This window comes from Gobius niger (genome assembly GCF_951799975.1).
Source record: "Gobius niger genome assembly, chromosome: 20".
Lineage (NCBI taxonomy): Eukaryota > Metazoa > Chordata > Actinopteri > Gobiiformes > Gobiidae > Gobius > Gobius niger.
Genome location: NC_136871.1, coordinates 2006112 through 2027572, shown reverse-complemented (window position 1 = coordinate 2027572; position 21461 = coordinate 2006112). Strand labels below are relative to the sequence as shown.

The window sequence follows — 21461 nt, the reverse complement described above, 5'->3', positions numbered from 1 at the left end:
TCACTGCGGTTTAATGCAAGGCTAGTGCATGTCTATGGTATCAGCTAGCCTGCATTAAAAACAGTGTGACCCGCTCCACAGAGGCGAATCACTTATAACACCAGACTAACCATATAAATGTCGTAAACACAATGGGGAGCTTTTGATATATTTAGATATAAACAGGGGCGGACTGGGACTGAAAAACAGCCCTGGACTCTGACCAGCCTGGCCTAAACCAAATGCATTCTGTCCTTTTTTGAAAGCTAAGACCCACAAAACTGACCTTTTTCCTCGAGCTGTTGCTGTGTTGTGTCACCTTTTGTATGTTTTTTTTTCTTTCTTTTTTTTTCATTTTTGTCACATTTTTGTCACATTTTTGTCACATTTTTGTCACATTTTTTGTCACATTTTTGTCACATTTTTGTTGATTTTTTGTCACATTTTTGTTGAATTTTTGTCACATTTTTGTTGAATTCTTGTCACATTTTTGTTGCTTTTTTGTCACATTTTTGTTGCTTTTTTGTTGAATTTTTGTCACATTTTTGTCACATTTTTGTTGAATTTTTGTCACATTTTTGTTGCTTTTTTGTTGAATTCTTGTCACATTTTTGTTGCTTTTTTGTCACATTTTTGTTGCTTTTTTGTTGAATTTTTGTCACATTTTTGTCACATTTTTGTTGAATTTTTGTCACATTTTTGTCACATTTTTGTCACGTTTTTGTTGATTTTTTATTCATTTTTTCTATCATTTTTTGTTGTGTTTTTTTGTCCGTGTTTTTCTCTTTTTCTCGCTATTTTGATGCTTTTCTTTTTAGCTTTTAGATTTGGGTAAAGCTCGGTTGAGGCGGGACCGGTGGCCCCTCTGTGCTCTTCCAGAACAGACACATGGCCAGTCCGCCCCTGGATATAAATAAAATCCCTCTGAAAAAACCTTCAAAAATATCGTTCAGTCCAAGCCTGTCGGTGCTGCTAACACTGACGTGGAGATACTGTATAAAACATTGAATCACTGCAATAATTAAACCTGTTATTGTGTAAGATTAAGATTATTTTTTGCCTGGTGCGTCTCCTTTAAAAGCACTTCTTTTTCAAATGTAATAAATGACTTCCTTTTGATTTGATAAGGATTGCAAAATGCACAAAGATGAGTTGGATCATTTCGGGATAAGTCCACATGACGTTTGGCAGCGCTCACAATAATAAATGTTTCCATGTCGGACCCCCGCAGCTTTGGAGAAATGCAGATTTAAATCCTCCATGTGTAGCTGAACGTTCCAAACCTCCAGGAGGGTTTTCTTCGGGACGGCCTTCCTGCTGGGCCTTTTTTATGAATTCTGAGCCTTTTTTCCCCCCCACATCTCAGGTTACGAGCTTTGGAGGCCACAGGAAAAGGCTTTAAAGGGAAGTCACTTGTCGAGGTGAGGTGGACTTTGACAGACGTGAGTTGGTATAAATGACTCATGTGGAAGTAAAAAGTGTAGTTAGTGGAAATGCACCTGAAGGAGGAACGTTTTAAGCTTAAAAGTCTGATGTTATTGAGCCTCATCTTGTGTTTCTAAATGTGCTGTTGTAGAAGAAGATCGGACCCTTAGTGTTTATGAAGGTTCTTGAGTCATGTTCTGTACTCTGCAGTTCTACTCTTCAACTGCAGAGTACAGAACATGACTCAAGAAGATGGACAACTCCTGTTAACTGAGAGCCTACACAGAGACTTAAAGGAACAGGCCAAGTTTTTCCACACTGAGATAAGTTCTTACCTGAGCTTAGACGAGTTCATGTGTACCGGTCTGGTCTTTGTGGCCGTGGAAGAGCTTGGCAGCTTCTAACTCCCCCCCTGTTTGGAGCGATACATGCCTTTCAGCCATGTGACCTTTGTTGTTATGGCGGCCATTTTGAATACTGAAGTAGCATTATGTAGCACTACCACATGTAACAATGGCTGTATCCGAATGTCCACACTAGTCCCTAACCCCTCATTCACTACACAGGCCCGCACTATATAGTCACTATATAGTCACTGATTCTGTCGGCGATTCGGACACAAGACACTACTGCGGCTGCAGATATAAGCCACTTAATATTCTGTTTAACACCCTGTGCAGATTTATTTTGAAATGTCCACACAGAACCCATCATGGCATTTTGTTTGAAAAATTCAACTGGTTGCAGCCAAACAATAGACGCCATTATCACTGGATTATGTTTATTTTTTAAATGTATTTACTTTAGCTGTCCGCAGTATCTGGAGCATTTTCTTTTTCCATTTACATCCACATATTCACTCAGAAGTGCTCACTCTCTTACTTTTACTGTCCCGTGTATTAATAAAGAAATAGGACGCAGAGCTTTTTCCCTGATTGGAAGAGTTTACCTTTATCCATTCGTTCTTTAACATTGTTTTTTTTTTTTTAGAGCCTTCTTATTTTCTCACCTAAAAACACCTTGTTTATGTCTTTAAGTGTATTTGTAATTTTGTACTTTTACCTCATCTCTTGGAATTGTTTCCTTTTGACTATATTTCTGTTGCTGTTGTTTTTTATTTATTTCTTTTTATTTATTTATTTTTGTTTTTTTGTAAATGTTGTCTAAGTATCTTGGAGGGGTTTGGGAGGACTATGGAGCAAGTTTGTTTTATCTGTGCGACTGTCCTTATGTGTGTGTTTTGTCCTGTCTGTGTTTTGTCTTTTACTGTGTTTTGTTAACCGTAGCTAGTGTTTTGTGTTAATGGACCCCCTCGCAAACGAGAGGGCACATCTCAAGGGGCATTCCATCAATAAACTTATCAAACTTATCAAACATAAAAAATATCTCCAGAAATAAGCAACAGAATCCTGAACTATCCCTTTAAGGCTTTTATTGCACAGATAAATAAATACCTCCTGATAACATTGCCTCTATATTATACGTGAGAATAAATAAAGAATGAAAGAACCCGCTGAGGTGAAACGCTGACGAAGGAAAGGGATTTATTTGCAGCAGACACTAACGACAGCAGCAGCAGCGTCCTCCCGCCTCCTGCCTGGGGTTCAGTGATCAGCGCCGACATTAGCAGAACGAGTAAATCTGATATGAAACTACATGAGCAGCTGCGAGCGCATCCTTCCTCCGGTCTGTTCCTGTCATCACCGTGTCCGCGAGGTCCACACACAAATACCTGCAGATGCTTTAGAGGCGCTTTGGGGGCGTCCGCGAGTGGCCAGAACGCTTTTCACCAGCAAAATATGATGTTTGATGCTAAAATGAGTCAAAATCAGGGGCGGACTGGGACTGAAAAACAGCCCTGGACTCTGACCAGCCTGGCCCAAATGAGCGTAAATGTGACACTTCCACAAATACTAAACCAAATGCATTCTGTCCTCCTTTGGCTGTGTAACACCTCATTTGAAAGCAGTTTTTTTTTTAAATTGACCTTTTTCCTTGCGCTGTTGCAGTGTTGTGTCACTTTTTGTATGTTTTTTTTTTTCATTTTTGTCACATTTTTGTTGAATTTTTGTCACATTTTCGTTGAGTTTTTGTCACATTTTTGTTGATTTTTTGTCACATTTTTGTTGATTTTTTGTCACTTTTTTGTTGAATTTTTGTCACATTTTCGTTGAGTTTTTGTTGAATTTTTGTCACATTTTTGTTGAATTTGTGTCACATTTTTGTTGAATTTTTGTTGAATTTGTGTCACATTTTTGTTGATTTTTTGTTGATTTTTTGATTATTTTTTCTATCATTTTCTGTTGTGTTTTTCTGTCCGTGTTTTTCTCTTTTTCTCGCTATTTTAATGCTTTTCTTTTTAGCTTTTAGATTTGGGTAAAGCTCGGTTGAGGCGGGACCGGTGGCCCTCGAGCCAGTGGCCCTTCTGTGCTCTTGCCCAGTCCGCCTCTGGTCAAAATGTATCTGTTTTGTGCTGGATAAGTTCAGATAAGGGAGGAATAATAAACCAGCAAAATAAATAACCCCAATTACTGAGCACATAAAACATCTACACTGTCCAATAAAGGTGTCTGGACTGAGTTTATGAGCAGAGCACCAGGCATTTCAAAGCACTTCAGCAGCAAACACACAAGAAGGCAAATAAAATTAGTTAAAGGAACAGGCCAGCGTTTTTCCACACTGAGATATGTTCTTACCTGAGCTTTGACGAGTTCTTTAGGACCTGTCTGATCTTCAGTCACGTAAACACAGCGCAGACGGCGTTAGCATTTAGCCTCTCCCTCTCTCCTCTATAGCTCCAAAACAGGTCAAGATAGAAGCTACCAAGCTCTTCCACGTTTTCCCTATTTAAATATGGTTACGTGAAGTGTTCCACTACAAAGTATAATACCAGGAGTAGTTTGAAATCCGCGCAGTAATCTTCACTTTACTGTGCGGATGCCAAACTACTCCTGGTATTATTACGCCTTACAATATAGTTCCCCTTTTATCCGCTTAGAAAATCCACATTGTTTAACCAGGACCAGGAAAATGAAGAAAAACGAGATTTGTGTCCATTTGCCCCTAAAATATTAGGTTCATTTATTATTGAACATTTCAAACCCTCTCCCAGCGGCTGGAACATTGACGCCTTTTATTTTGTCGGGACAACAGGAAGTGTTTCGTTGCTGTTAGCGGAGCTTTGACATCAGTGTCACTGCAGGTTTCTGTTTCGTTTTTACCGGACCGGATTATTTGTTGTTATCTGTTGTAAAGGCGAGTTTAGACGGAGCGTTTGTGTTTGTGATCGATCATGAGACTGACCCGAGAGAAGACGAGACGCTCGCGCTGATGGGAGGAGTTATTTTGAGGCGTGGGACTGACCTGCACACGGAGCAGCTGGACGTGCTTTGAAGACGCGATGGAGACTTTATTAAAACCCTGGAGGGTCACACAACATTTGTTTCCCTGTTTCCAAATATGGTCACAGGAGGTTTGAAAAGTGGCTAAATCTGTGTCAAAGTTACGCTGGGATCAGCTCCTCCGCAGCGTCGCCCTCGGCCCGGGTTCAGTTTGTTACTTCCTGCACCTGAGTTTTCATTTACACCAGTATGAGACAAATTCCTAACATGGGGAATATTTCTACTGTTATAGTTTCTAATAAAAGCCCCGACTGTTTTAGAGACCGGCTTTAATTTGCCTCCGAACCCGGCCCCTGTCAGAGACCCGGCCTCTGTCGGAGACCCGGCCCCTGACCAACCTCAACACCAGTAGCACCTAAACCTTTTTTCTGTCGAACAGTACCCAGCCCTACTTTTAAGTCATTTTCTTTTCTAAAACAGTTACTCTTTTCAGTGTCATTTAACTCTTTGTTCCATGAATATCACTGTCCACTTTAAAGGTCTGATCTCACCTGCTGATGTCACGAGGTGGAGCTTCACTGCAGTTACTTTAGGTCAGTTTTGCAGATCTCTGTTCAGTGTTTGAAGCTCTCACAGTTTATTTATTGACAGACATAATCACACGGCTCACGAAGGCGGTTTATTGTTTGAACATGTTTTGATCACGGACAGAAAATGTTTTGTCGGATTGAAATATTGACATTTTTGTGGGAGTTGTGCTTGGACAGATGTCGGTACAGTTTGTCCTCGAAACTTAGTGAACTCGTTGGTTGTTTATTGAGTCTAAGAGAGAACGTAAGTACAAGCAACTCTCTGTCGTCCCTCGTAGTGTTTCAGATTTAGACCAAAGAACGGTCACAGGTTCGTTGGAGCGCCTTTAAGCTTTGATGACAGCACACGTTCAACAAACTCCAGCGCCGTCACCATGAGCTTGTGTTGCTGATTGGAGAGTGTGACCTCGTTGGAGACGCGAGTCATCACTGGTCACGGAGATGTCTCTGAAAGTCTCCTGAAGATAAGGGGAGTCTCCGGTATAGTCTCGGTGAAAGCGAACAGGTTTGGTTTCATCGGAGTCTCCGCCTGGTCTCTCCGAGGCGTCCACGGTCTCAGGGAGTTGTGGTAATGCTGCGAACACGGTTTGTTTTTCTGTGACGTCCCCATAATGTCTCCGAAACCTGTCGGATACGGGTGACAACACCAGTTTGAGAATCGCTGCATTGTGTTTCAGGATCGATTTTAAAGTTCTTTTAATGGTTTTTAAATGTCTTAATGGTCTTGGTCCTTCTTATCTTTCAGAACTGCTTTTACCTTATGAACCTTCATGGCCCCTTTGCTCCTCCTCAGGGGTCTCCTAGTTATTCCTAAAGTCAACAAAAAGACTCAATATTACGGCCCTCGGCTCTGGAACCACCTGAGGAGGAGCTCAGGCCTGAGGAGGAGCTCAAGGCTGAGGAGGAGCTCAGACCTGAGGAGGAGCTCAGACCTGAGGAGGAGCTCAGACCTGAGGAGGAGCTCAGACCTGAGGAGGAGCTCAGACCTGAGGAGGAGCTCAGACCTGAGGAGGAGCTCAGACCTGAGGAGGAGCTCAGACCTGAGGAGGAGCTCAGACCTGAGGAGGAGCTCAGACCTGAGGAGGAGCTCAGGGCTGAGGAGGAGCTCAGACCTGAGGAGGAGCTCAGACCTGAGGAGCTCAGGGCTGAGGAGGAGCTCAGACCTGAGGAGGAGCTCAGACCTGAGGAGGAGCTCAGGGCTGAGGAGGAGCTCAGGGCTGAGGAGGAGCTCAGACCTGAGGAGGAGCTCAGACCTGAGGAGGAGCTCAGACCTGAGGAGGAGCTCAGACCTGAGGAGCTCAGACCTGAGGAGCTCAGGGCTGAGGAGGAGCTCAGGGCTGAGGAGGAGCTCAGGGCTGAGGAGGAGCTCAGACCTGAGGAGGAGCTCAGACCTGAGGAGGAGCTCAGGGCTGAGGAGGAGCTCAGACCTGAGGAGGAGCTCAGACCTGAGGAGTAGCTCAGACCTGAGGAGGAGCTCAGACCTGAGGAGAAGCTCAGACCTGAGGAGGAGCTCAGACCTGAGGAGGAGCTCAGACCTGAGGAGGAGCTCAGACCTGAGGAGAAGCTCAGACCTGAGGAGGAGCTCAGACCTGAGGAGAAGCTCAGACCTGAGGAGAAGCTCAGACCTGAGGAGGAGCTCAGACCTGAGGAGGAGCTCAGACCTGAGGAGAAGCTCAGACCTGAGGAGGAGCTCAGACCTGAGGAGGAGCTCAGACCTGAGGAGGAGCTCAGGGCTGAGGAGGAGCTCAGACCTGAGGAGGAGCTCAGACCTGAGGAGGAGCTCAGACCTGAGGAGGAGCTCAGGCCTGAGGAGGAGCTCAGGGCTGAGGAGGAGCTCAGACCTGAGGAGGAGCTCAGACCTGAGGAGGAGCTCAGACCTGAGGAGGAGCTCAGGGCTGAGGAGGAGCTCAGGCCTGAGGAGGAGCTCAGACCTGAGGAGGAGCTCAGGGCTGAGGAGGAGCTCAGACCTGAGGAGGAGCTCAGACCTGAGGAGGAGCTCAGACCTGAGGAGGAGCTCAGACCTGAGGAGGAGCTCAGGCCTGAGGAGGAGCTCAGGGCTGAGGAGGAGCTCAGACCTGAGGAGGAGCTCAGGGCTGAGGAGGAGCTCAAGAGCAGCTCAAGACCCACCTTTTTAGCTTAGCTTTTAACTGACTAATCTATTTATTTAATCCTAATATATAAAATATATATATGGGAGGTTGTCCCAGGCGCATTGCTTTAAATGTTGTAATCTGTAAAGCACTTTGTGAGACCTTTCGGTATGAAAAGCGCTTTATAAATAAAGTTTGATTGATTGTATATGGAGTTTATTTGAGATCTCCTTAGTGTCCGACAGGTCTTGGAGTGGATGCAGCCTCCACTGAAATCAAACCTGTTTGTTTTCACCGAGACTACTGGACACTTGCCTTGTCTCTTGTTTGTTTGTTTGTTTGTTTGTTTGTTTGTTTGTTTGTTTGTTTGTTTGTTTGTTTGTTGTTTGTTTGTTTGTTTGTTTGTATACTTCATTACTTTATTATAGGGAAATGTGTCCTCTGCATTTAACCCATCCTTCGATGCCGCTGAGGCAGCCCGTCAGGAGCAGTGGTCGACGGCAGTGCCGCGCCCGGGGACCCGCCTCCATGCTGTGGAGCCAGGCTGATGGTCAGAATCACCTGGCTGGAAGATTCACCTATTGCACATGTTTTTAGTGGAAGGGGAAACTGGAGAACCCGGAGGAAACCTACGCAGTCTTGGAGACATATCCGTGAGCAGTGGTTAGGGGAGCTTCTGAACACGTATGAGCGCCTGGGTGGGAGCTTCAAGTATCTGGGTGTTTTTCCTCACGTCATCACATTTTTTTTTCCATCATGTTTTTGTAGCATTTTTGTCATTTTTTCATACATTTTTGTCAATTTCTTGTGACATTTTTGTGACATTTTTGCCACTTTTTCATCAATGTTTTCTCAGGTTTTTGTCACATTTCCATCATTGTTTTCGTCTCAGTTCTGTCGCTATTTTCACAGAAGCTTTTGGATTGGGGTAAAGCCAAACTGGAGAAAATGTGCTCGGTTCAGGTGGGAGTTAAGGGGTTAAGAAACAAAAAAAAAAAAAAAAATGGCTAAAGTGAAATTCATCAAACTACAAACAAATAATGGCACTCTGGTAAAACAGCAAACACATGCTACAACAAAATACTAGATAATATGCTAATGAAAATGACCTCCCAAATTTGTCTCGCGACCCCCAGGTTGAGAACCACTGGTATATAAGACATCATTATTTACTATTTAATTGTTTTTTTCCCTCACATTTCCTGCCTCTTTGCACACCCTGTTTCAAATAAAGCTTATCTTATCTTATCTTTTTAGTGCCTTATACTTTTTTGTTTTATTACAAAATCGTTACGACACACTCTTTCCAATAGTAATATTTCTTTCAGCAAATATCTTTTCATTGTGCAATGTTTAATGGTGTCCCGTTCACCCGTCACTGATCACTGATAATGTGGTGATCTCCCTCCCACTCCTTCCTCATCCGTCTCCTCTTCACATTATTATCATTAACCTTTTAACTGGTCTGAATCATCCTCTGGGAGTCGAACCAATGACAACATCCTCCTTGTAGGTGAACAAATCCCTCGTGTTAAAACGATTTGCTCATTAAAACGGCACTTGATCCACCGACATCGCTCGAGTTTCTGAGTCCTGATGTTGTTTTGAGTTCTTGCCAAAGTTTCATCCCTCACATTTGGCCCAGCGCCCGGAGCGACGAGCGATGTGATTGGTTCATTCGGGAGGGGTCGGGGGTCATGGGTGACTCACGCCCCCGGGGGAGATGAAATATGCTGCTTTGGACAGAGAAGTGCTTAGAAAGTGAGTCTGTGAGCTCCAAAAATAGAAGCTTCACAGTCAGTCGTCGAACATCAGCGCCGCCATTTTCTAAAGCAGGGGTTCTCAACGTGGGGGTCGGGGCCCACTAGGGGTTCACGAGACACATTTGGGGGGTCGCCAGTGCATATAGATAAAATATATAGTTTAATATTATTATTATGGTGTTATAGCATACATGCTGTTTTACCAGGGTGCCATTATTTGTTCTAAATTTAATTCATTTTTGTTTTAGCCATTGTTTTTTCTTTGTTTTTTAAGAGTTATATAGTTTAACCTCTTAACTCCCGCCTGAACCGAGAGGATCTTTTTCCTCACGTCAGCACATTTTTTTCCCATCATTATTTTGTTGGTATTCAACTCATTTTTGTAGCTTTTTCATCATTTTTTTCATCATTTTTTTCATCATTTTTTTCATCATTTTTGTCATTTTTTCGTTAATTTTTATCACATTTTTGTCACATTTTTTAAATTTTTGTGTCAAATTTTTGTCACATTTTTGTATTTTTTTCGTCAATTTTTTCGTCAAGTTTTTGTCATTTTTTGTCATATTTTTGTAATTTTTTTGTCGAATTTTTATCACATTTTTGTCATTTTTTTGTTACATTTTGTTAATTTTTTTGTAATTTTTTTGTCACATTTTTGTCATTTTTTCGGCAATTTGTCGTCACTTTTTTGTCAATGTTTTCTCACTTTTTTCACATTTTCATCATTGTTTTTGTCTCAGTTTTGTCGCTATTTTCACACCTTTTTCCCAGAAGCTTTTGGATTGGGGTAAAGCCAAACTGGAGAAAATGTGCTCGGTTCAGGCGGGAGTTAAGGGGTTAATGTCCCGATCCTAATTATCTGTTATAATGGGGGTCACGGCTCTAAAAGGTTGAGAACCACTGGTCTAAAGCATTTTCAGCCGTGTTGCCGATGCACATTTTTTCATTTGCAATGTCCACAAAACACAACTTAAGCTCTAGAAACAAAGCAGGAGTCGCTTTACTATATATCTATAAACAGTGGTGTTTCAATTGAAAAAATACATATACTTACAGTGGGAAGAAAAAGTCAGTACATCGTCTGGAAATTCTCGCATTTCTGCCTAAATTGGTCAGTAAATGTGTCTGCTTAAACTAATACCACCCAAACATTTACAGTTTATCATATTTGTATTGGCCACAGGAGAGCGTGGAATAAGTAAGTGCACCATCTGAATCTCGCTGAACTGCAGCAGTTTTGTAAAGACTAACTGTCCGAGACTCATCCTGATCACTGTGAACGTCTGATCTGCAACTTTTTGCCGCAAGAGGAATCAGCTTTTTAAAGGAATAGGCCAGCGTTTGTCCATACTGAGATATGTTCTTACCTTACAAAGTATAATTACACACAATTAAACAATGTGGATTTTCTAAGCGGATAAAAGGGGGAACTATATTGTAAGGCGTAATAATACCAGGAGTAGTTCGAAATCCGCACAGTAATCTTCACTTTACTGTGCGGATGCCAAATTACTCCTGGTATTAATACATTTTACAATATACTCCCCCTTTTTCCACATTGTTTAATTGTGTGTAATTATACTTTGTAGTGGAACACTTCACGTAACCATATTTAAACAGGGAAAACGTGGAAGAGCTTGGTAGAGCTCGGAGGCGTCTCCAGGAGGTGGGGGCGTTCCTAGGAGGACTCAGGCAAACCTATCCCTAAAATGGCCGCCATCAGAGTTTTTACAGATTACTCAGAAATACGTGAATGTGGAAACACTTCAGGCATGTTTTTAATGAGGGAGTGACATAATAACATGATGGAAAGCTGGAAAAAGTCCATTTTGCATAACACCCCCCATCTGGAGTTGCAGATTAGACGTTCAGGATGAGTCTTGAACCATTCTTTTTTACAAAACTGCTGCAGTTCAGTGAGATTCAGATGGTGTACTTACTTATTCCACGCTCTGCTGTGAATGTTCACATGTTGTGACCAATAGAAATATGATAAACTGTAAATGTTTGGGTGGTATTAGTTTGATCAGACACTGTTTAATCATTTCTGTGATTTCAGAGCACATTTAGTGACCAATTTAGGCAGAAATGTGAGAAATTCCAGACGGTGTACTTACTTTTTCTTCCCACTGTAAATGTACAAGTGAATTTACCTGATTTTGAGAGGGGTCCGATCTGTCAACTCAAACTCAACATAAAGCACCATTGTTCCTGCCATTTTTTAGTCATTTATCTAATTTAAGATGGTCCTTTTTCTGGTGTAAAACTATTTTTGGTCCCGATAGTGTGACGTGAAATGAGAAGTGAGAAAGTCTGGCACGAGGGTTTTGAGCGCTGACGTGATAAATGTGGTAAACGTAGAAGTGGTCGTCAGAATCAGCCCGTTTAGTTTATACAGAAACATCTGCCATCTTCTCGGTGAAGCACAGGCGCTTCAAATCACTTTAATGTCATGTTTACACAGTGATCACTCTCCTCCGGTTGGTGCGAGTTTCAGCAGTCGTTAAACTCATTTGCAGAGGACTTGTAAAAACACATTCCTGTAGGTTTTACCGTTTAAAAAGACTTGTGTGTGAAGTATGCAGAGTTAGCAGAAGGTTTCGTGACTGTCCTTACTCACGGTTTGACAATTAAAAGCCGTTTTTTGCAGACTGTGGTCGAATGCTGGAGATTTGTAGTTCATATTTTCGACTGCGATGAGTCACAGTGGGGTGAGCGAGGGCCCGATGGAAGGGGCTGGATGGGAGGTTTGTGTCTAAACCAGGGGCGGACAGAAGGGCCACCGGCTCGAGGGCCACCGGTCCCGCCTTAACCGAGCTTTACCCAAATCTAAAAGCTAAAGAGAAAAGCATCAAAATAGCGAGAAAAAGAGAAAAACACGGACAAAAAAACACAACAAAAAATGATAGAAAAAATGATTAAAAATTCAACAAAAAAGTGATAAAAACTCAACAAAAAAGTGACAAAAACTCAACAAAAATGTGACAAAAATGGAACAAAAAAGTGATAAAAACTCAACAAAAATGCAACAAAAATTCAACAAAAAAGTGACAAAAATGTGACAAAAATGTGACAAAAATGTGACAAAAACTCAACAAAAAAGTGACAAAAACTCAACAAAAAAGTGACAAAAACTCAACAAAAATTCAACAAAAACTCAACAAAAATTCAACAAAAATTCAACAAAAATGTAACAAAAAAGTGACAAAAACTCAACAAAAAAGTGACAAAAACTCAACAAAAATTCAACAAAAACTCAACAAAAATTCAACAAAAATTCAACAAAAATGTAACAAAAAAGTGATAAAAACTCAACAAAAATGTGACAAAAATGTGACAAAAATGTGACAAAAATGTGACAAAAATGTGACAAAAATTCAACAAAAATTCAACAAAAATGTGACAAAAACTCAACAAAAAAGTGACAAAAATTCAACAAAAAAGTGACAAAACTCAACAAAAATTCAACAAAAAATGTGACAAAAATTCAACAAAAATGCAACAAAAATGTAACAAAAAAGTGATAAAAATTCAACAAAAATTCAACAAAAATTCAACAAAAAAGTGATAAAAATTCAACAAAAATTCAACAAAAATGCAACAAAAACTCAACAAAAATGTGACAAAAATTCAACAAAAATTCAACAAAAATTCAACAAAAAAGTGACAAAAATGCAACAAAAATGTGACAAAAATTCAACAAAAATTCAACAAAAATTCAACAAAAAAGTGATAAAAATTCAACAAAAATTCAACAAAAATTCAACAAAAATGCAACAAAAACTCAACAAAAATGTGACAAAAATTCAACAAAAATTCAACAAAAAAGTGACAAAAATGCAACAAAAATGCAACAAAAATGTGACAAAAATTCAACAAAAATTCAACAAAAATTCAACAAAAATTCAACAAAAATTCAACAAAAATTCAACAAAAATTCAACAAAAAAGTGATAAAAATGTGACAAAAATGAGAAGAAAAAAAAACATACAAAAGGTGACACAGCAACAGCGCGTGGAAAAAGATCAGTTTTGTGGGTCTTTCAAAAGAGGACAGAATGCCTTTGGTTTAGGCGGGGGGTAAGAGGTTAAAATATGTATTTGTGGAAGTGTCGCCTTTCACGCTGGGCACGCAGGCTGGTCAGAGGCCAGGGCTGTTTCTCAGTCCCAGTCCGGCCCCTGGTCTACACTTCTGCTGTCGAGGCCGCTCTGTGCAACGAGCTTTTTGTCGTACTTTCGAGATTCATGTTCCTGAACGCAGATCGATTGTATAGTGGGTGGAGGCCCTCAGGGAAACGGGGAATCTGTCCAAGAGAAAGAAAGAAAGGGCCGACGAGACGCCTCAAAATGAGTTCACTGTCCAGTCCTTCACGATGAACTCCATCTTCACCAGGACAAAGTGATTCCAGTGATTTTTTTGAGAGTAGCCTTCGGACGTAAACTGGCCTATGCCCTCGCCTCATTTAGCCCCTTGTGATCACTTCCTGTGGGTTTTCTCAAATCCCTGGTTTATAATAATCGTCCACAGGCTCTGTAGGTTTTAAAGAAGAACTTCCTAACCCCAAATTGCTGATTTACCGGTCCAAAACTTGAAACAGTGCATTGACGGTACATTTAAAGTGGACATATCACGCAAAATCGACTTTCTTGAGGTTTGTTCCCTCCTCAAAGACAGACCTGGAGTAGTATTTCTCAACGTTCTGCATGGGTGGTGTGAAATAATACGCTCAAAACAAGGAAACTGGTGGGCAACAGCGACCAAAACTCAGAAAAATGTCACACCATCAACCAGGGCCTACAGTATATCATGCAAAATCGACTCTTTGGAGCTTTTAACCATGTTGTAATGCTATTTCCTTATCAAAAACTTCTTGCTCTTATAGTTAAATTACAGACTATAAACGCACAGGCTGTAACTCTGGTGTTTGTGGAATTGTCTCACATTCTGACAACAAGAGCAAGAAGAAGCTTTTGAACTCAATCTACTTGAACAAAGTCCACTTGGCAATATTTGAAAAAAAGATAGGAAAAATGTATAACCACCAGAACCACCAGAAAAGATCCTAAAATACCCAACTCTAGGTATGTTTTTGATCACAGAAAAACATTGTAACATGAGGATTATGCTGATTTTGCATAATATCCTCTCTTTAGGGGGACTAACTATGTTTCAAAATGTAAAAGATGTCAAATACTTCATACACAGCACAGTATGGCTTCAGTACGGTGCAATGTTTACCTCGACTCATGTAAAATCTGTCCTTGTAGATGTTTGAGTACAATAGAAAACAGGTTAATATGGTTTTGGATGCTCTTGGTTCATGAGTGCTGTGAAATACTCCCGGTCTGAAATTAATTTATCAGAATGAATCATGTTGTTATCTTTCTCTAACACTACAATCCAAAAGATATATATTATAATTATTGAACTGTTCGTCATCTTTTTATCTCAGTTGTTAAATAATGTGTTCTGTTCATGGAGACGTCTCGTTCTCTTCATCCTTTATGTGTCACTAATGTCACATCCTTTCCGGGACAACAAACCCACCTATGGATTTATCTTTTGACCATTTTTAGAATAAACATGAGGCCGCTTTACATCATCTTCATCTTCATTTGAGTTCTTGTAAAGTCCAGTCCTGTCCCTACAGTGACACACAGGATGTTTCATGTCAGACCAACAGAGACAGACGGACAAGGTCAAATGCAGAAAACCGTCTGAAACATGAAAGAAGCGGCTGTCGTTGTCAAATTGAAGATGTGCTGCAGTTTCTCTCGGTTGTCGAGACACAAAAGATGGAGAATGTGCAGAGACATCAGCTTTTGGAGCTATTTGCAAACAAAGATATAATAATGTTTCTGCATGTCGTGGATGTTTCAGTCCTTCACTAAAACCAGCTTGTGCTCTCTGTGCTGCAGGATGTCTGTGAAGCTGAGGTTCGACTCTCCCTCTGACGGAGGCCTGGTCTCCAGGACACGCTCCTTCACCGGACTGGGCTCTCTGACCGGCCGCCAGCGGTAAATACACAATAAACATGTGTTGTGCAGGACTTGACGGGTCAGACAAAGAGCGGTTCAGAAGCTCCTTATGGATGGATAGAGGATGGATGGATGGACAGGACTTATGAGGAGTTTTTTGACTGCTATCTTCATCGTCCTGGGCATCACCAAAATGCCGAGCAATGTTACAGATTTTATTTTGTCTGGCGTTCCACATTTGTTGCTAACAGCCCTCAGTCTGGCCCACGCGAGACGGTGATGGTTGAAGCCGAGGCCTCAGTGTCCTGGAGTCCAGAGTTTTACAGCAGTGTTCAGTTTGACAACATATTTTCATTTAGTCTTTTGACGAAAATGCAAATTTTAGTTGAGATTTAGTAAAAAATAATCTCACATTTTAGTCTAGTTTTAGTCGACTTTGCATTTATAATATTCATTATTGTAAATAATAATAGAAGGGGGCGTGGCTTCGCCGAAGGGAAAATAGAATCTTTAGAGAAACTTCCACTCTTTTTAGTCATTTTCTGGTGGAATATGAACTCATTTAACACATATGAATAAAGTCAAGTGTAAATCGGGCCCATGTGGATGTTTACTCTCAGTAAATTGTTCAGTAGAAGTGAAAAACGGCAGTTGTAGCTAACCGTTAGAATTAGCCTGATGCTATCATGTTAGCATTCTCCGTTATTCATGTAATTATGGGCTGTTGAACCACTTTGCTCCTCCCCATGTCTTTGTATCTTTATTTAGTAGAAACTATTTTCATAATTCAGCATTTGTTAAAGTAGTTTTTGAATAATTAGACAAAGTTTCGATTTGAACTGTTTTCAAACATGACCATATGTGGGCGACTCCAGAGATGCCGTCTGTATCTATAGTTAAAGATGTCGATTCAGAGAATGTAGAGATAATTGTGAACTGAAATGGGGCTCATACCTCCCTCCAAAGTTAATTTTAAAATGTGGTTTAAAAGCCCAAATAATAAGTTAATTCATGAAAACCTGTTTTATTAAATGCCATAATGTTATTCTACACATCTGCAGCTCAAAGGCACGCTCGCCTCGCTCTCGCCTCGCTCTCGCCTCGCTCTCGCCTCGCTCTCGCCTCGCTCTCGCCTCGCTCTCGCCTCGCTCTCGCCTCGCTCTCGCCTCGCTCTCGCCTCGCTCTCGCCTCGCTCTCGCCTCGCTCTCGCCTCGCTGCATCAAAGTCTTGGGTTATAATCTGCTTCCTCCAGTTTCCCCCATCAACCCAAAACATGCATAATGGGCTCAAGATCAGCGTCTCCGTCAAATACAGAAACACTCGAATCTACCGTTTGCTGATGAGTCTGGTTTTCCTTGACAGACGCTCAACTAAATCATGAAGATGTTGTGCTCAGGCGGCTGGAGTCCCGGCCCCTGGAGACGCCTCCGAGGAGAGGGATGTTCAAAACACAGCTGGAATGTACTTCCTGTTGGACGCAGCACATTCACACACACAGACCCCCCCCCCGTCCACGTCCACGTCAGTCCTGAAGGCTGTGGGACCTTCTCATGGAAACTGGAGTTCACATCACACCACCATGTCTCTGTTATGGGGATTTGAGGTTGAAAATGACATAAACTGGATTTAAACTTAACGAGAGGACGACCAAAAGTACAAAAAATGTCACACCATCAACCAGCTGTGAAGTAATTAGAGAGGAGCTGCTACAGATGAGAGCACAGTGCATTTTGTCCATAGGAATCCATGTTTCTTTCACAAAAGGTTCCATCGTTGTTTGCTGGACCGGGTTGAGTTGAGTCGAGGACACTTCGCTTTAATCTTCAGGAGCTTCTTCTTGCTCTTGTCAAATTACTGACGACAAACGCACAAGCTAGAACTGCGGTGTTGGACCTTTTTACTGCATCGACCATTTGTGTCGACCACAGGGGCGAACTGGGACTGAAAAACAAAGCTAAGACCCACAAAACTGACCTTTTTCCTCGCGTTGTTGCTGTGTTGTGTCACCTTTTGTATGTTTTCTTTTCTTTTTCTTTTTGTGACATTTTTGTTGAATTTTTGTGACATTTTTGTTGAATTTTTGTGACATTTTTGTTGAATTTTGTCACATTTTTGTTGAATTTTTGTTGAATTTTTGTCACATTTTTGTTGATTTTTTGTTGAATTTTTGTTGAATTTTTGTCACATTTTTGTTGAATTTTGTCACATTTTTGTTGAATTTTTGTTGAATTTTTGTTGAATTTTTGTCAAATTTTTGTTGAATTTTTGTTGAATTTTTGTCACTTTTTGTTGAATTTTTTTAACTTTTTGTTGAATTTTTGTAACTTTTTGTTGAATATTTGTCACATTTTGGTTGAATTTTGTGACATTTTTGTCACATATTTGGTGTTTTTTTCCCAAGAATCTTTTTGATTAGGGTAAACTGGAGAAAATGTGCTCGTTCAGGTGGAACTTAAGGGGTTAAACCTCTTACCTCCCACCTTAACACTAACGAGTGCATTTTCCCCAGTTCGGCTTTTTATTATTATTTTTTTGATCGGCATCATCAGCAAAAAGAGCGGGAAAGGTGGTCACAGAAACAGAAGCAAAATCATTATGTTCATCATGTTTTTTTACACTGGGCTTTACCCAAATCTAAAAGCTTCTCGACTGGAGATCAACAATGTAACGCCTCATTTGAAAGCTAAGACCTACAAAAGTGACGGAAACTTTTCGTCACGTCGCCACATTTTTGTCACATTTTTGTTATTTTTTTAAATCATTTTTTCTATCATTTTTTGTTGTGTTTTTCTCATGTTTTTGTTGACTTTTCATCCTCTTTTTCTCGCTATTTTGATGCTTTTCTTTTTAGCTTTTAGATTTGGGTAAAGCTCGGTTGAGGCGGGACCGGTGGCCCTTCTGTGCTCTTCCAGACGGGACATATGGCCGGTCCGCCCCTGGTTGACCATAGACAACATCGACAGATCATAATAACATGCTGCAGATACAGACCTCAGGCTGATTCTATGAGGCAAAAAGGATTTGTCAGGATGTGTATTTCCTTTCTTTTTTTAAATAATTTGGCCGCCCCCTAGTGGTGTTTCCTCAGTGTTTTTATCGTGTTGAAGTCATTGACAGTTGATTGATGACAGTTGCTAACCGGTAGCATGCTAACGTCTTGAGCAGCTTAAACACTGACTCTGGCTGTGTCCGAATGTCCAGACTATTCCCTGTATAGTGACTATATAGTGGTCACATGTTGTAGGGGTAAGTAGTGCACTCGAATTTTCCCACAATGCATCTGGAAAAGTAGTGAGCATCGATGGTCACTAAACGGGTCAATATAGACCAGAATGCATTGCGAGAGTGGGAGAAGAGCCTGACAGAGACAGGTCTGTGAACTAAACACGACTGAAGTAAATCAGCTGTTTCAGTCGAGTGTTTGTGTTTCTCAGGAATAAACGACCTAAATATAAACGGTTACGGTGAAAAGATGCTAACGTTAGCTGCTAACCTTTAGCTGGAGCTGTTAAATGACCGACAGCTTCATGCTAACGTTAGCCGCTAACCTTTAGCTGGAGCTGTTAAATGACCGACAGCTTCCTCTCGAATAATCCAAGACATTCATGTAAAATCCATGTGAAATAAAAGCGTTTCTGACTCGTATTAATCATAAATATTCCACTGTCTCTGAGTTTGGTTTTGTCCGAATCGCCAACAGAATCAGTGACTATATAGTCACTATATAGTCACTATATAGTCACTATATAGTCACTATATAGTGCGGGCCTATGTAGTGAATGAGGGGTTAGGGACGAGGGTGGACATTCGGATACAGCCTTAGACTCAGCCTCGGTTGCCATGAGAAACTGTAAAAATCATAGATTTAGGTTTCCTGTTCCCTCTTTGATGTGTTCATTTAGTCTTCAGAGTGAAGCAGATCTTTAGTAAATCCTGCTGTAGCTCGACAGACAGAGCTGCTACGTCTGTGACACATTTGCTGATTATATCACTTAAACGTCTCCGTGCTTTTACTGTTTTTTCTTGAGTAATTATTACGAGTTCATAAAAATGCCACTGTCACAGTTGTCTTTCATTTTCATCCTGAGTAAAAATATTGTTACATGTTGTAGTAATGCATAATTCTACTTTGGTATTCAAAATGGCCGCCGGAACTATGCGCGATGTCATTGGAAATGCATGTATATATAAGAATATAAGAAGGATGCTCTTGGTGCATTGTCTAGTTCTGTGGCAGGACATAGACATGCAAACGAGCCCAACATTTTACGAGACTTTGGGGCTAAAACTCATATTTGTTGAGTTATAGGACGTGATCCATCATCTCTGGCTGCTTTTATGATGCGTGAGCTGCTTTCTGCCAAAAACAGTCCTCGACCCGAGACATAAATCACAGTTATTTGAGTCGGTCGCAAACCTCCCTCTCAGCAAGAGGTCTCAATATAAACACGACCACAGACGCAAACGACAGTAACTCAGCCGGGAGGAACCGAACAGACACCAGGAATCAGAGACGAGGAATCAGAGACGAGGAATCAGACACGAGGAATCAGAGACGAGGAATCAGACACGAGGAATCAGACACGAGGAATCAGAGACGAGGAATCAGACACGAGGAATCAGATCGTCCAGTGAAGAGTGAAGTCAGAGGTACCAGGGGCGGACTGGCCACATGTCCATTCTGGAAGAGCACAGAAGGTCCACTGGCTCTAGGGCCTAGGGTCTAGGGTCTGGCCCCTCACTTTACCTCACCCTTACCCCCAGGCGTGACCGAGCTTTACCCAAATCTAAAAGCTTAAAAGAAAAGCATCCAAAAACAAAAATGTGCTGGAAAAACAACAAAATGTGACGAAAAGGTGACGACAAAGCAATGAAAAAAGCGGTTGAAAAAACAACAAAAACATGACAAAAAACCCCTGAAAAACAAGAGACGAAAACACAACGAAAAAGTGACAAAAAAGTGACAAAAAAGTGACAAAAAACACGCCAAAAAGCCACAAAAAGTAATAAAAACAGACAACAACAAACAAAAATGGAGGGACGTCGTGACAAAAAGTTACCATCACTTTTCTAGATTTTAACTTTCAGATGAGGCATTACAGTGTTGCTCTCCAGTCAAGAAGCTTTTAGATTTGGGTAAAGCCGAACTGGAGAAAATGCTCTCGGTTTAGGCGGGGGGTCAGAGGTTAAAATATGTATTTGTGGAAGTGTCACATTTACGCTAATTTGGGCCAGACTGACCAGAGTCCAGGGCTGGTTTTCAGTCCCAGTCCGGCCCCTGAGAGGTGTGAAAGGTTTGGTCACGGTATGTGGGCGGTGGTGATTTTGTCAGGATGCCAGATATTTTCTTATGTGGCACTTTTTGCTGTGACAAGTTTAGGAACCGCTGTTTAAACATTGCCATTGTGTCCCCACCTCGGCTTCACCTTAAAGGAACAGGCCAGCGTTTTTCCATACTGAGATATGTTCTTACCTGAGCTGTGACGAGTTCTTTAGGACCTGTCTGATCTTCAGTCACGTAAACACAGCGCAGACGGCGTTAGCATTTAGCCTCTCCCTCTCTCCTCTATAGCAATGGTTCTCAACCTGGGGTTCGGGACCCACTAGGGGTTGCGAGACAAATTTGGGGGGTCACCAGAGCATATACATATATAAAATATATATTTTAATATTATAATTATGGTGTCGTAGCAAACATGCTGTTTTACCAGGGTGCCATTATTTGTTCTAAATTTAATTCATTTTTGTTTTAGCCATTGTTTTTCTTTGTTTTTTAAGAGTTAGGTTATTAACCTCTTAACTCCCGCCTGAACCGAGAGGATCTTTTTCCTCACGTCAGCAGATTTGTTTCTTTCATTTTTTTGTTGGGTATTCAACTCATTTTTGTAGCTTTTTCGTCATTTTGTTGTCATTTTTTGTCACATTTTGGTCAATTTTTTTTATCATTTTTTTTTATTTTTTTGTCAATTTTTTATCAAATTTTTATCAATTTTTTGTCAATTTTTTTGCCAATTATTATTATTTTTTCTTCAATTTTTTGTCAATTTTTTGTCTTTTTTTGGTCAATTTTTTATCAATTTTTTGTCATTTTTTGTCATTTTTTTTGTTACAATTTTGTCATTTTTTTGTCACATTTTCTCACATTTTGGTCATTTTTGGGTCACTTTCTAGTCAAGGTTTTCTCACTTTTTTGTCACATTTCCATCACTGTTTTCGTCTCAGTTCTGTCACTCATTTTCACACCTTTTTCCCAGAAGCTTTTGGATTGGGGAAAAGCCAAACTGGAGAAAATGTG

The 21461-nt window shown here is 40.9% G+C and overlaps 1 protein-coding gene across 1 annotated transcript in view; it reads left to right on the top strand.

Moving 5' to 3' along the window:
- The window catches only part of ripor3 (RIPOR family member 3), an 89797-nt gene that overhangs the window by 24821 nt on the left and 43515 nt on the right, over positions 1-21461 (top strand). The window contains 1 exon segment of the mRNA XM_079579376.1: positions 15107-15205. Coding sequence (XP_079435502.1) covers positions 15108-15205 — 98 coding nt within the window. The 5' untranslated portion in view covers position 15107.